Source organism: Magnolia sinica, chromosome 3, assembly GCF_029962835.1.
Source record: "Magnolia sinica isolate HGM2019 chromosome 3, MsV1, whole genome shotgun sequence".
In the NCBI taxonomy this organism is placed as follows: Eukaryota; Viridiplantae; Streptophyta; class Magnoliopsida; order Magnoliales; family Magnoliaceae; genus Magnolia; species Magnolia sinica.
Window position 1 is genome coordinate 26,582,648 of NC_080575.1, and position 13,763 is coordinate 26,596,410.

The 13,763-nt window shown below is 44.1% G+C and overlaps 1 protein-coding gene across 1 annotated transcript in view; it reads right to left on the reverse strand.

The window, feature by feature from the left end:
* LOC131238838 (uncharacterized) overlaps window positions 1-13,763 on the reverse strand; it is a 99,398-nt gene that overhangs the window by 77,561 nt on the left and 8,074 nt on the right. Inside the window, exons 3-4 of the mRNA XM_058236435.1 lie at window positions 13,280-13,522; window positions 3,902-3,917 (exon numbers count right to left, since the gene is read on the reverse strand). Of these exons, the coding sequence (XP_058092418.1) occupies window positions 3,902-3,917; window positions 13,280-13,522 (259 nt within the window). The remainder of the gene's footprint in view (window positions 1-3,901; window positions 3,918-13,279; window positions 13,523-13,763) is intronic.

Below are 13,763 nucleotides of genomic sequence, written 5' to 3' on the forward strand. Positions count from 1 at the left end.
CCATAATGGTACCATGAGATTGCTCTAACGTCTAGACCGAGTGGGTGCATGAGCGCCGAGTGCCGATTAGCAGAAGGCTGAGCTTTCCACTATGTCATGGTCGGTTGGAAGGAGGAGCGGCCTTACCCACCCGAGAGAGGAGGCAAAGCTAGGCTCAGTTTGACTAGCTTGAGGAATGGGTCCGCTATCGACAGTCGGGCCCGATATTGGTAGACGAATAGTGAGGTCTCTTCCACTCACCTTGTTACGCATGATGAGGTTGCAATCTGGCTTGGAGTGTACTAGACCCTGGTTATATTCCAGCGTTGAACTGTAGTAATATATGGACTTAGTTGAGGATTTATATGCTTAAGTTGCATCTTGTATAACATGGCCTTGGTATGGCCAACATCATTCATGTCTTGCATCGCATAGCTTTGGTACGGCTAATAGTATTCATGGATTCATCAGCATATTCCGCATTACTCTGATACTGCATAGTTGTATTACTACCTCCCGAACTAACTTTCACCACCCTCTAAACTTTTCATAAGCATATGCACGACCGTTGCGTGCAGGTGACATTGGATCGCAACAGTGCTGAGGCTAGAGCGCATGGCAAATCATTTTGGAGCTTTTGTCTATCATCATTGTATTTTCCTTATCGTGCACTGTACTTATAGATTTTTTATTATAGTGGAAATATGATGGAGTTTTTGGTTGTTATTTACAGGTTATGCCTTTGGTTATGCTTATTATGAATCAAACTAATGTTGAAAATCCTCCTCGTAGCATCCTAGGATCGGAACCTGGCAAATGGGCACTGAGATCCAAGAATGGGGTACTAAAGAGGCTGTCAGTGTCGGATTTAGCGATCGAGAATTTTCTGAGCCCGGCTTCCAATTTTGGGGCATGACAGAAGTTTGTTTCAGAGCATAACTTAGGAATAACTAAGAACAACATTACATGTCTGCTATGAATGATTAAGTCCTAAGTTTGGATAGTTTACAGACCCTTAACGAGCGTGCCTTCGAGAGTTTTTGAAGTTGATAGGCGCCTTCGCTCTTTTCTATAGGACATGCCGCCCAGGAGAGTGACTTGATCAACTCCCGCTCCATCACATGAGCCTCCCGCTCCACCACCTGTGACTCCTGCCCTACCACCTACGATCCTCAATCCACCACCAGATATTCCGACTCCCCAGCCTGAGGATGTCGTTCCTCTACCAGAGACCGGTGCAGATTCAACTGCACCTGTGAGTGCTTCTTAGTTACAGTAAATGTTGCAGGCTGTGACGGTCGCCCTTTAGGGGCAGGGCAGGTATCCCATTGTTTCACCAGCCCAGGTAGAGCAGGAGCGCACGAGCGCCCTTCTTTGAAAGTTTCGACGGCTCAATCCCACGCGTTTCCAGGGCGAGCCAAACCCGACAGTAGCTGAGAGATGGCACTCCAATGTGGAGAAGATATTTGATACGATGGGATGTATGATCAGCGGCGAGTCCGATTAGCAGTATTTCTTCTCCATGGTGAGGCTAAGCACTGGTGGACATCAATCTCCTGAACAGCAAGCGTCAATTTTCTATGAACCTAGGAGGATTTTGTGGATCAGTTTGACCGACAGTATTTTCCTAATCACATCCGATAATAGCGAGTGTTGGAGTTCGAGGCCCTAGTGCAGGGTGATATGACAGTGGCTCAGTATGCAGCTCGTTTTCTAGCGCTGTCCATATTTGGGCCATATCTAGTAGATGATGAGGAGCAGAGAGCCCGCCGCTTCGAGAACGGCTTGCGTTACGGTCTTCGAGGTCGTGTTATTGGGCATGAGCTCCTAACTTTTGAGTGGGTGGTACGGAAGGCCCAGATTTTTTAGGCTGAGTGGCCTGGTTCTCAATCTGATCGTGGTCAGAGGAGAGATTGGAAGAGGTAGGCTCCTTCTGGAGACTCCCAGCAGCGTCGACCATAGCAGAGGCGCACAGGTCGCCCAGCCTTCCGAGCGCCAATAGCACCTCCAACACCACCTCCGAGGCAGTTCACCGGTAACTGTTTTCTGTGCGATGCGACGGGGCACCGTATATGGGAGTGTCCCCGCCCCCAACAGCAGCAACCGAGAGGTCCACAGCAACCTCCACCATAGTAGCAGCAGAGACCCCCACAGCAGTAGCAATAACAGCCCCCACCACCGAAGCCACCTCAGCAGTAGCATCAGCACCAGTCTCCGAGGCCGCAGTAGTAGAAGTATCAGTTTCGACCACCTCAGCGATAGCAACAGCATCACGCTCAGAGGGGACAGGCACCTCCCTAGCCAGCTCAGGCTAGGTTCTACGCGGCTCAACAGGATCCGTCGTCATCTAGAGGGGTCGTCAAGGGTATACTTTTAGTCTTTGCATGTATTGCATGTGTGTTGTTTGATTCTGGTGCATCACATTCCTTTGTGGCTGAGAGTTTCTACCGATCGATTGGTTTGCCATTGAAGTATGCTCGTGAGGGCTTATCAGTATCGACTCCCTTGGGGAAGACTGCAGTGTTGGGCCAATTTTGCTGGTCTTGCCCCGTTCTAGTTGGGGATACCTTTTTGCCTGTCGATTTGTTTGCATTGCTGATGTTCGAGTTTGATATCATCCTGGGTATGGATTGGCTTGCTGAGTACTATGCCATATTAGACTGCTCCGCGAGGACAGTCACGCTTCGTTTACCCGGCTTGCCACAGTTCCAGTTCATTTTTGAGCCTAGAGGAGAGCTGTTGTCTTGTATGATGTTGTGTGCCATAGAGGAGCCCATAGTGGTGAGCATCGACTAGTTATCTATGGTTTGCGATTTTCCTGATGTATTCCAGGAGATTCCGGGATTAACACCTCACCGACACACCGATTTTTAGATTGATCTCATGCCTGGTACCACGCTTATTTTAAAGGCACTATTAGAGTTACGGGAACTATAGAAGTAGTTGGACGAGTTATGCGAGTTAGGCTTTATCTGTCCGAGCAGTTCACCATGGAGAGCACCAGTACTCTTCGTGAAGAAGAAGGATGGCTTGTTGAGGCTCTATATGGATTATCGCGAGCTCAACAAAGTTATGATCAAGAACAAGTACCCACTCCTGAGAATTGATGATTTATTTGATTAGCTGCAGGGTGAACAGTTCTTTTCGAAGATTGACTTGTATTCTGGTTATCATCAAATTTGGGTCCGAGAGGAAGACATTTGGAAGACAGCTTTCATAACGCGTTATGGTCATTTTGAGTTTCAGGTCATGTCCTTCGGACTAACCAATGCGCCCACGGTATTCATGCAGTTGATGAACGAGGTCTTCCGCCCATATCTCGATTAGTTTGTTGTAGTATTCATTGACAATATTCTGATATATTTGAGGACCCGTGAGGAGCACGAGCAGCACTTGGAGATTGCCTTGCACACCCTCCGTACACACCAACTGTATGTGAAGCTGGAGAAGTACGAGTTTTGACAGGAGGAGGTGAACTTCCTCGGTCACGTGGTGACGAGGGAGGGTGTCGTGGTGAACCCCTCGAATGTTGATGCAGTGCGTCAGTGGGGCCAACCCATGAACACATCCGAGATCCGCAGTTTCCTTGGTTTGGCAGGCTACTACCGGCATTTCATTGAGGGCTTCTCTTGTATTGCAACCCTGCTGACTAGGTTGACTCGGAAGGGAATAGAGTTTATTTGGAGCGATGCTTGCAAGAAATCATTTATGGAGTTGAAGGACCGCCTCACGTCCACTCCTGTCCTCACTCTTCCCTCTGGGAGTGATGAATTTATTATATTTACCGATGCCTCACATATTGGTTTGGGTGATGTCCTGATGCAGCACAGGAGACCAGTGGCCTTCGTGTCTCGTCAGCTCAAGGTCCGTGAGCTGAACTATCCCATACATGATTTAGAGCTGGCTGCAGTTGTCTTCGCACTGAAGGTGTGGAGGCACTATCTCTATGGGGTTAAGTTCGAGCTCTTCTCTAACCACAAGTGCTTGAAGCACATGTTCTTTCAGCCCGAGCTGAACATGAGGCAGAGGGGCTGGATGGAGCTCCCAAAGGATTATGACTTCGATCTTCAGTACCACCCGGGCAAGGCGAACGTGGTGGTAGATGCCCTCGCCGTCAGCCATATGGCCTGGTGGTGCATATGATGATCTAGGGGTGGATGATGCTCAAGGATATAGTAAAGTATGATTTTGAGTTTGGTTTGCAGTCTTCTATCATGCAGTTATCGAGCCTGTCGATTCAACCCTCTCTTATCGCAAGGGTGATCGAGGCTCAATAGGCTGATGAGTCATTGCAGAGTTATATGGTTGAGGCGGCATCTGAGAGTCAGACAAGTTGGCAGATTGGTTCGGATGGTGGACTTCGCTTCAGAGGCTGATTATGTGTCCCGGATATATTTGAGTTACGTAGAGATCTTATGACCGAGGTATATCGATCGCGGTTTTCTATCCACCCTGGCTCAACGAAGATGTACCGTGACATGAGGCGACAGTATTTTTAAGCGGGGATGAAGTGCCAGATAACCAGTTTTGTAGCCAAGTGTGACACGTGCCAGCATGTCAAAGCTGATCATCAGAGACCCCCTGGTCTGTTGCATCCGTTAAGTGTCCTAATGTAGAAGTGGGAGCACGTATCGGCAGATTTTATTATGGGTTTGCCGAGTACTCAACGCGATCATGATGTCATCTGGGTTATTATGGATCGTTTGATGAAGTCGGCACATTTCCTTGCGATGCGTGCGATTTGGTCTATGAATCGGCTTGCGAGGTTATTTTTCAAGGAGATTGTGAGACTGCATGACATTTCAGTCTCGATCGTTCCTGACCAAGACCCGAGGTTCACGTCTCAGTTTTGAGAGAGCTTTCAGAGAGCGATGAGGACTGATATGCAGCTCAGCACCACATATTATCGGCAGACCGATGGCCAGACCGAGAGGGTCAACCAGATCCTTGAGGATATGCTTCAGGCCTTCGCGATTGATTTCAGAGATAGTTAGGATGAGCATATGTGATTGGATGAGTTTATGTATAAAAACAGCTATCAGGTGACCATTGGCAAGGCTCCTTTTGAGGCACTATATGATAGATCATGTAGATCACTGAGTTGTTAGACCGAAGTTAGAGAGTGTCGTCTCCTAGGTCCCAAGCTTGTGTAGTAGACATCAGAGGCTATCGATATCATCAGACAGATGATGCGCACAGCTCAGAGCCGGCAGAAGAGTTTTGGTGATCGCTAGTGTCATCCCTTGGAGTTTATTGTAGGGAACCATGTGTATCTCAAGGTCTCGCCCATGAAGGGCATAGTTCGATTTGAAGCGAAGGGCAAGCTTGCCCTGAGGTTCATAGGACCTTTTGAGATCATTGGGAGTGTTGGCGCCATGGCATATTGTCTTGCCTTACCATCTTAGTTATCTGGCGTCCACAACATTTTTTATGTCTCTATGTTGAGGAAGTGTGGGTCAGACATCATTCCTATTATTGATTGTCAGCCATTAGAGGTTCGTGATGACGCTTCATATATTAATCAGCCGGTTTGCATCCTTGATTAGAAGGAGCAGGTCCTCGGGACCAAGGTCATTCCATTGGTGAAGGTTCAGTAGGGTCACCATTCCGTTGAGGAGGCTTCTTGGGAGAGTGAGGCTGATGTTTGAGATCGCTATCCCCAACTTTTTTATGATTGATTATGTGTTGTATTTTGTATGCTGTCTCTGATTTTATATGATGATGTTATATTTCTTATTTCTCATGAGTTATGTCTAGTTACGATAATTGTGTAAATTTCGAGGATAAAATTTCTATTAGGTGGGGAGAGCTGTAAGACCCGCATCATAGTCCATACCACTCCATAGGTTCCCCCAATCATCCCTGTCGAATTTCGGCAACTCTCGACCTATATCCAATATTTAGACACGATCCTAAGCCGAGTCTTGCAAACTAAAGTCGGCTCAACCCGAGACTTATACCCTGGCGACCGCGCTGTCGCCGAGGTTCCGATGTCGCATCTCTCGTGCTGAGGCGATACCCAAGCCAAGAGATGTGGGCCCATGTTCAGTTCGAAAAAATGCCTCGTGTTGCTAAACCTAGGAAAATCTCTACCCAGTGTCACATCCATCAATTAATCAATTCCATCAAAAGCCAAGTACATGTCAAGTACACCATCACCTCACACCCATTTCCAATCAACCCCATAAGTCAACAATTTCTTACACACCCCATACCCTTCTTACACCATCTACCTCTAAAGTTAACAAAGTTCTTACACACCCATCACTTACCACATCCATCACTCCATCACCCATCTCTCTCTCTCTCTCTCTACAACCCTCTCTCTCTCTCTAATTTCTCAAACTCACTTTCCCAAGCAAGAAAAAAGATCACACATCCAAGCTCTTTCAAACCTGCATGAGAGCTTTGTGTGTGGCCCACTTCTTACCCTCTCATCTCCCATCTCAACCATCCAAACTCCATCTCTTCCGTTAGGATCGAAGCTAAGGAAAAAAGGAAGTCAAGGGAGTGAGAAAAAGTGGACTGTGGGTGATCTTGGACTCACTTTTTTATTCTTTTATAATTATCTTTTTGGGATCTAAGGACCCACATATGGTGGGACCCACTTTTATGTATGCTTGTATCCAAAAGGGGCCCATAGTAGTGGGGCCCCTCCGTTATCTCCGATCTCTCTTCTCTCTTCTCTCTTCTCTCTTTCTCTCTCTCTCTCTATGATCATGGCCCACCTATGATGTGTGTATTTTACCCATGCCATCCAACTAGTGGGCCACCTTGATCCCTGTTTGGGGCTTACATGACCGAACGGTCACACAGGCCCGGATGAAAGGGAAACACAAATATTAGATTGATCCAATCAGGTGGGCCACGTCCATGTGGGACCCATCATGATTCCTATGTTGTATCCACCCTGTCCAGTGTCTAGGGACGCTAGACGTGGACTATCAGTGAAGTGTGAACTGACGTGGGGTGGCTAACGGTGATGCGTGAGCATGTAGTGGGTGTATTAATAGTGAAGTGCGGGTTGACAGTGGGGTCCATGGGACCCATCCACGTCCTCCATCCATTTAGATGGGCCACACCATAGTGTATGTGTTTATCCAAACCGTCCACCATCTTTAGACAGTGGGACAGACCCCATGTGTGGGGTTGCAATGATGTATGCAACTGTTCAAGCCGTCTAGGGCCTGGACATTGTATATACATTATATATGTTATATTATATTATATATATGTATTCATTATACATATTATATAATATATACCTGTTGTGATGGGCCCTACATGGGACCCACCTATGTTTTGTTTAAAAAATAATAATAATAATAAGAAAGGAAAGGGCAACGATGTTGCACGTGCTGCATATATGCAGCTAGTCTCTTTAACGTCAGTAAGTTACTGGTCCCACATGATGTATGTGTTTTACACAAGCTGTCCATCCATTCTGACGGTGGGACCACCTTGATGATGCGTTGCATCCACCGTCCAGCCCATGGACAGTGGATCCCAGCCATGATGTATGTGTTTTACACATGTCGTCCATCTGTTTTTTATAGTGGGACCCACTGCCATCTGACGACAGCAATTTCTATGGGTCCCACTACTAAGGACGTCAGTAGGTGGTTTGGGACCCCACCGTAATGTATGCTTTGTATCACACCGTCTAGATGGCTAGACGGTAGGCCATGCTTGATGTATGTGTTACATCCAAACTGTCCATCCAAAGGACGAGCTCAGTTTAAGGCTTGAGACCAAAATGAGACAGATCTAATATCAAGAGGACCACACTGCAGAAAACAGTGTTGAGTGAACGTCCACCATTGAAACCCTTCTTAGGGTCACAACGGTTCTGGATTAATTTAAAATTTGTTTTTCATCTTACTTCAGGTCTGTGTGACCTTATGAACAGATTGTATGGGAAATAAATGTTATGGTGGGCCTTGAGAATTCTAATGGTGGAAATCATTATCACCACTGTTATTTGGGGTGCAGTCTATGTGATTTAAATATTTCTTTTTAATACTTTAAAATGATCCCTAAGAATAGATGAATGGTGTAGATGGTGCGACCCCCCTTGATGAAGGTTAGGCCCATGCCATGCGGCCCTTGTGATGTGCATTGGGACCATTAGTGTGGCCCATATAATGCAGCCCATGTAATGTGGCCCACTTGATATTCATGGCCCATGGGCAAGGCCCATTGTGATGCATTCAAGGCCCATGGGCATGGCCCATTGTGATACACTTGAGGCCCTTGTATGAAGCCTAATGCGATGTATGTGAGGCCCATGAATGAGGTGCAATGTGATGTATGTGTGGCCGCTATGTTGCGTATAAATCCCTTATGTGGGCCACTCCTTGGGAGCATTGTTGGTTAGATGTTCACATTGAGGGGCAATGATGGTTTGACGTCCTCATTGTGACCTTCCCTTAGGCCTTATTAGGCTCATTCTCTTCATGGGTTGACCCAAATAAGTGGGCCCCATTCGCCGTAAATGGATGGTTTTGTGCTATCGGATTTGATATAACCTCGGCAAAGGGCCGATCTTTATATAATGGTTTGATCGGCTGTTCATATATGGACCTCGCCTTGCTTATAGGCCGATAATCGATTCCGATCATTAATTCCAATTATTGATTCCAATTTTTGATTCCGATTATGAGTACATGACAACATAACATCATGATATATGTCCATACGCATCATCTGCATGCTTGTGATGAGATGAGTAATTGATCATAGCACATGCCTTCAGACAGATTGTTTATGGGCTCCCTGATAAGCGGAATTGCCCACATGAGCACGCGGTACGCGCATGTTTGTTGTATGGCTGGATTATGTGATTCATGCATCTTGCATTGTGTGACAGGTGTACTGTACGCCTTAGCGACAACAGGGTCATAGCCTCCACAGGCACATCGTGGTTGGAAGGATTGGACACTGAAAATCTTATTTTACATGAGATACTATAGATATCCCTGGGTGAAAGTCCCTAAACCCTTATAGTACCAGGAGGTTGCTCCAACGTCTAGACTGAGTGGGTGCATTAGCGTCGAGTGTCGATTACTAGAAGGCCACGCTTTCCACTGTGTCATGGTCAGTTGGAAGGGGTGCGGCCTTACCCACTTGAGAGTAGGGGGCAAAGCTAGGCTGAGTTTGACCAGCTTGAGGAATGGGTCCACTATCGACGAGTCGAGCCCGATATTGGCAGACGGATAGTGAGGTCTCTTCCACTCACCTTGTTGCACGCGATGGGCGACAATCTGGCTTAGAGTGTACTAGACCCCGATTATGTTCCATTATTGAACTATATTGATATATGGAGTTAGATGATGATTTGTATGCTTGAGTTGCATCTCGCATCGTATGGCCTTGGTATGGCCGACATCATTCATGCCTTGCATCGCATAGCCTTGGTACGGCTAATAGTATTCATGGATTCATCAGCATATTTCGCATTACTTTGATACTGCATAATTGTATTACTACCTTACGCACACAGTTTCACCACCCTCTAAGCTTTCCATAACCTTATGCACGACCGTTGCGTGCAGGTGACGTTGGATCGTAGTAGCGTTGAGGATAGGGTGCATGGCAGATCATTTTGGAGCTTTTGTCTATCATCATTGTATTTCCCTTTACGTGCACTGTACTTGTAAATTTTTTATCATAGTGGAAATGTGATGGAGTTTTTGGTTATAGTTTGTGGGTTATGCCTTTGGTTATACTTATTATGAATCAAACTGATGTTGAAAATCCTCCTCGTATCATCTAAGGATCAGAATATGGCAAATGGACACTGGGAGTCAAGAATGGGATACTACGGAGGTTGTCGGCACCGGATTCGGTGATCTGGAATTTTATGAGACCGGCTTCCAAGTTTAGGGCTTGACAATACTTGGATCAAAAGTTATAATCAATTTATGATCCACATTCTTTTGGTCCAACCATGCTAGGTATGTATCGTGCCATGTCCTACATTAGACTCCTCCACTTGAAAAAAAAAACTCATCCTCGAGTTACTCAAGGAACTTAACTCATGATTCTCAGATAATTTTTACTGTCGATGTTTACCAACCATTTTTTTATCCTTGGTATTATGCTCTTGAGTTGACACAATACATGTACACATGCTCTCCCCGACTTCGCTAGTATAGATTAGTTCATTTACTTTGGCTTGCAAAATCTCATGTTCTTCCTATTAATGTGGGCAATTAGGCAGACTTGCCCCTGAGACAAGATCAATGCGGTTTTATATATCTCGTATATGAGGTAATTTATTAGGAAGTTCATTGAACACAATTGCTTCGAACTCTTACAACACTGGTTTCAAATCCTCTGGAATGTTCACAGGCTCCATATATTTTTCTTTTTTATCTAATGCATTTACATCTCCCGTCACCTCAAATTGTTTAACGAAATCATATTTTCTTATAAGAGATTGTCCCACCACTTTAGAAGTCTTTTGTTAGTTTTCTGTCCTCGTAGGGACGAGGATAATCTTTCTACCGTCTTTAATAAATATAAATATGTTATCCCGATCTCTATGCGTAACATCAATATTTTTTTGCCATGGTCAATTAAGTAACATGTGACAAGCTTTCATGTCGACTATCTCATACATTATTTAATCCTTATAATATTTACGAATGGAAACTGATATATGACATCGTTCGATTACCTCCGTTTTATTGACCTCCTTGATCCATCTAATCAGGTACAGAGATGGGTGACTTTCTATTTTCAGTTGTAGCTTTTCCACTAATGTTTTCGACACAAGATTCTTATTGCTCCCGACGTTGATGATCGCATTAAGAATTTTTGGTTTATAGTGCACCTCGTTCGAAAGATATTGTGCCACTGTAAATTTATCTCTACCTTCTACATGTATAACAGCTTCCTCATGATCAAAGTAATGGCCTATGATTCCCCATCATCTGATGGTGCTCTGTGGAAATGGAGGTTGTGTCGTATACTAACTATAGTCGGTTAAGCATCACCTTGGGCTTAGGGTGAAATTAGCACACCCCCAATATGGTTGAGGGTTGCTTGTAGCTTTTGCATGATCAACTGACTCTCTCGGTGGAAAGCTTTCATTCTTTTTGAAAGATAATGAATCCCTAAATCACCATCCATAGGATTTTGGTTCATACCTTCGTTATTTTCCATTGGCCCAAGGAGAGTCCTTGCTCTGTTACCAATTGACGCAGGGATGAATGTGATGAGGTCGAGCACCATCTTCCTTAGGGGGATAATTGTTCTGAATCCACGAAACTTCTCTAGACTCCTCACAGAGAAACCTTAAATCCACGAGGAAAAGAAAATAGAAATAATTCTAAAATATTTGAAATAAATTTATTGATGATTGAAATAAACAAGGCTACAACCCTTTAAATAGGGATACAAAGCCTTGGAAGAAGTTTAGAAATTAAACTATAACTAAAACTCTTTAAATTTCGTAAGTTACTATAAATAGTAAATTTACTATTTACAGTAAGTGTCCTATGTGGCTTAACTACATTATTCTCCTAATTTTTCTCAACACTTTTCATGTTGGACACAACTCCTAAAGCCCAACGGATGAAGAGTTACAATCAAACCAAAACTCACTAAAAATAGTAAAAACAAAAATAAATAGGGAATTTGACCGTCGATATGATGGAATCTCACAAATTTGGCGTGGGCAACCCAAAATAATTGGGTTGGTTAGCTAAAGTAGCTAGTCCTAGATATGATTGTGTTAAAGTTCTGACTGTCTTGATGACTTCTGCTTCCGATCGGGCCTTCTCTGGTCCATCTTGGACATGAAAGTTCTGCGACCCACTTTACATCATAAACAATAGGATTTCTCTACATAACCCTCACTGATCTGCTATCATGCTAACAATTTTAGTTTTGTTTGAATAATACCTTATCATAACTACTAGGGAGGAATCGTGTGCGTAACAACTGCTTCATCCACAGCCACGAGTGGATTGTTGCCTTCATTCATCTCATTTGTTCGAATTAAAGCTACTTCCACTAAGCCAATGATCTGCCCTTAAACTTGTAAGCCATAAGCTTAACCTTCTTCTCTTCAACGACATCCATGTAGTCGAAGAAGCATTTGACTTCAAGTAGCCAATCGAGGAAGTCCTCGATGTGGAGTTGGATGTTGAAATTAGGAAGGTCGACTTTCATTTTGAATTCTAGATCCGTCTGATTTATCCAATTAATGCTTCTTTTGGGATATTGGGGAATCATGTTGCTAGATCCCACCTTCCGAGTGTGATTCAACGATTCACCATCGACATCATCCTATGATCAGTGCGATTACGACTTTTAATACCTACCGAGGGTAAATCATCATCACGAACACGGAGATACCCTAGAGCCTCCATCATGCGATCGATGGTAGCCTATAGCCCATACATGACTTGCTTATTCTCTTGCTGCACTGCTTCAAAAGCCATTGCCGTTAAAGGAAAACTTTTTGGAGCACCATCTATGGGAATGTTGGCCGACCTGTCGTTAGAACCCATAGATCCGAGGAGAAAGCCTCGCTCTCATACCTATTGATGCAGGGGAGGACGTGATGAGGTTGACCACTGTCTTCCCCGATCGATAAACACCTTGAATCACACAGGGCTCTCTTGAATCCACAAGAGTTTTCTTGAATCCACAAGAAGAAAAGAAAAATAAAAAATAAAAATCTAAGGAATTGCTTTATTGAATGAATAATAAAAATAAATTTAACACCCTTTAAATAACCCTAAACAAACCTTTAAAATGTAATCAAAGAGTTTTAATCAAATAAGCAAACAAATTTCAAAAAATGTGTAAATTTCTACTGTCAGTCGACCTATCGAGTCGACAAGTCGAAACAACCAAAAAGTGTACAGAGATTTAAACAAGAAATTATGTGATTTTCAACCCGTCAAACTGGATTTCGACCTGTCAACAAGATATTTTGACCTGTCTTAACTAGCAGAAATCAGCCAGCAAGCAATCTGAAATAGTATTTCGACCTCTCGAACAATATTTTAACTTGTAGAACAGTATTTCAACCTATCTAAGCTGATAGAAATCAACCAGCAAACAATCTCAAAATTTTGGCAGAATTTCGATCTGTTGACATAATTTGTCGAGCTGATGGAACTATGCTGAATTTTGTCGATTTGTCAATGGATTTATTCCAATCCATGTGTTTTACGCTTGATCCACGTCCTACATCAGATTCAATAGTGCAACCAAACGCAGCAATGAAGTACGGGAACTAGGAAGAGAAGGGAGTACCTTATTATGCGTTTTGGCTGCCAACATATTCTGAAGAATCTCTCTGTCTTGATGGCTGTAACTTCCTTGGTGGCCTTTTAAGAGGCTTAGTGAGGGGAACCATTTCTGAGTCATCCACCAGTGCAGCAGAGAAGGGGCATAATGTGCAATCCGAAGCGTCCATTGGTCTTGTTCAGGCAGTGTCCTGAAGCCATCTCCAGATAGATTGGCAGGAAATGAAGGCCACCAGTAGTTAACCATTGGAACTATCAGCCCTATACCTGCCAACCTGTATGGAAATGATTTGAGAGGTAAATAAAGCTTCAACAGCATTGAAAGAACTAAAACTGTGAAACCATGATTTTCCAAACAAGGTCAATTTGGTATTTAGCTAGATTCTGTCGAACATCACAATTCGATCTCGAATTCATTGAATTGCGTGATATATGACCACAGAAAAGAGGTTTGCTCAAATACATCTCAACAAATTGCAATGTTATAGTCAAGACTAGTTTAACTTTCGAATCTGG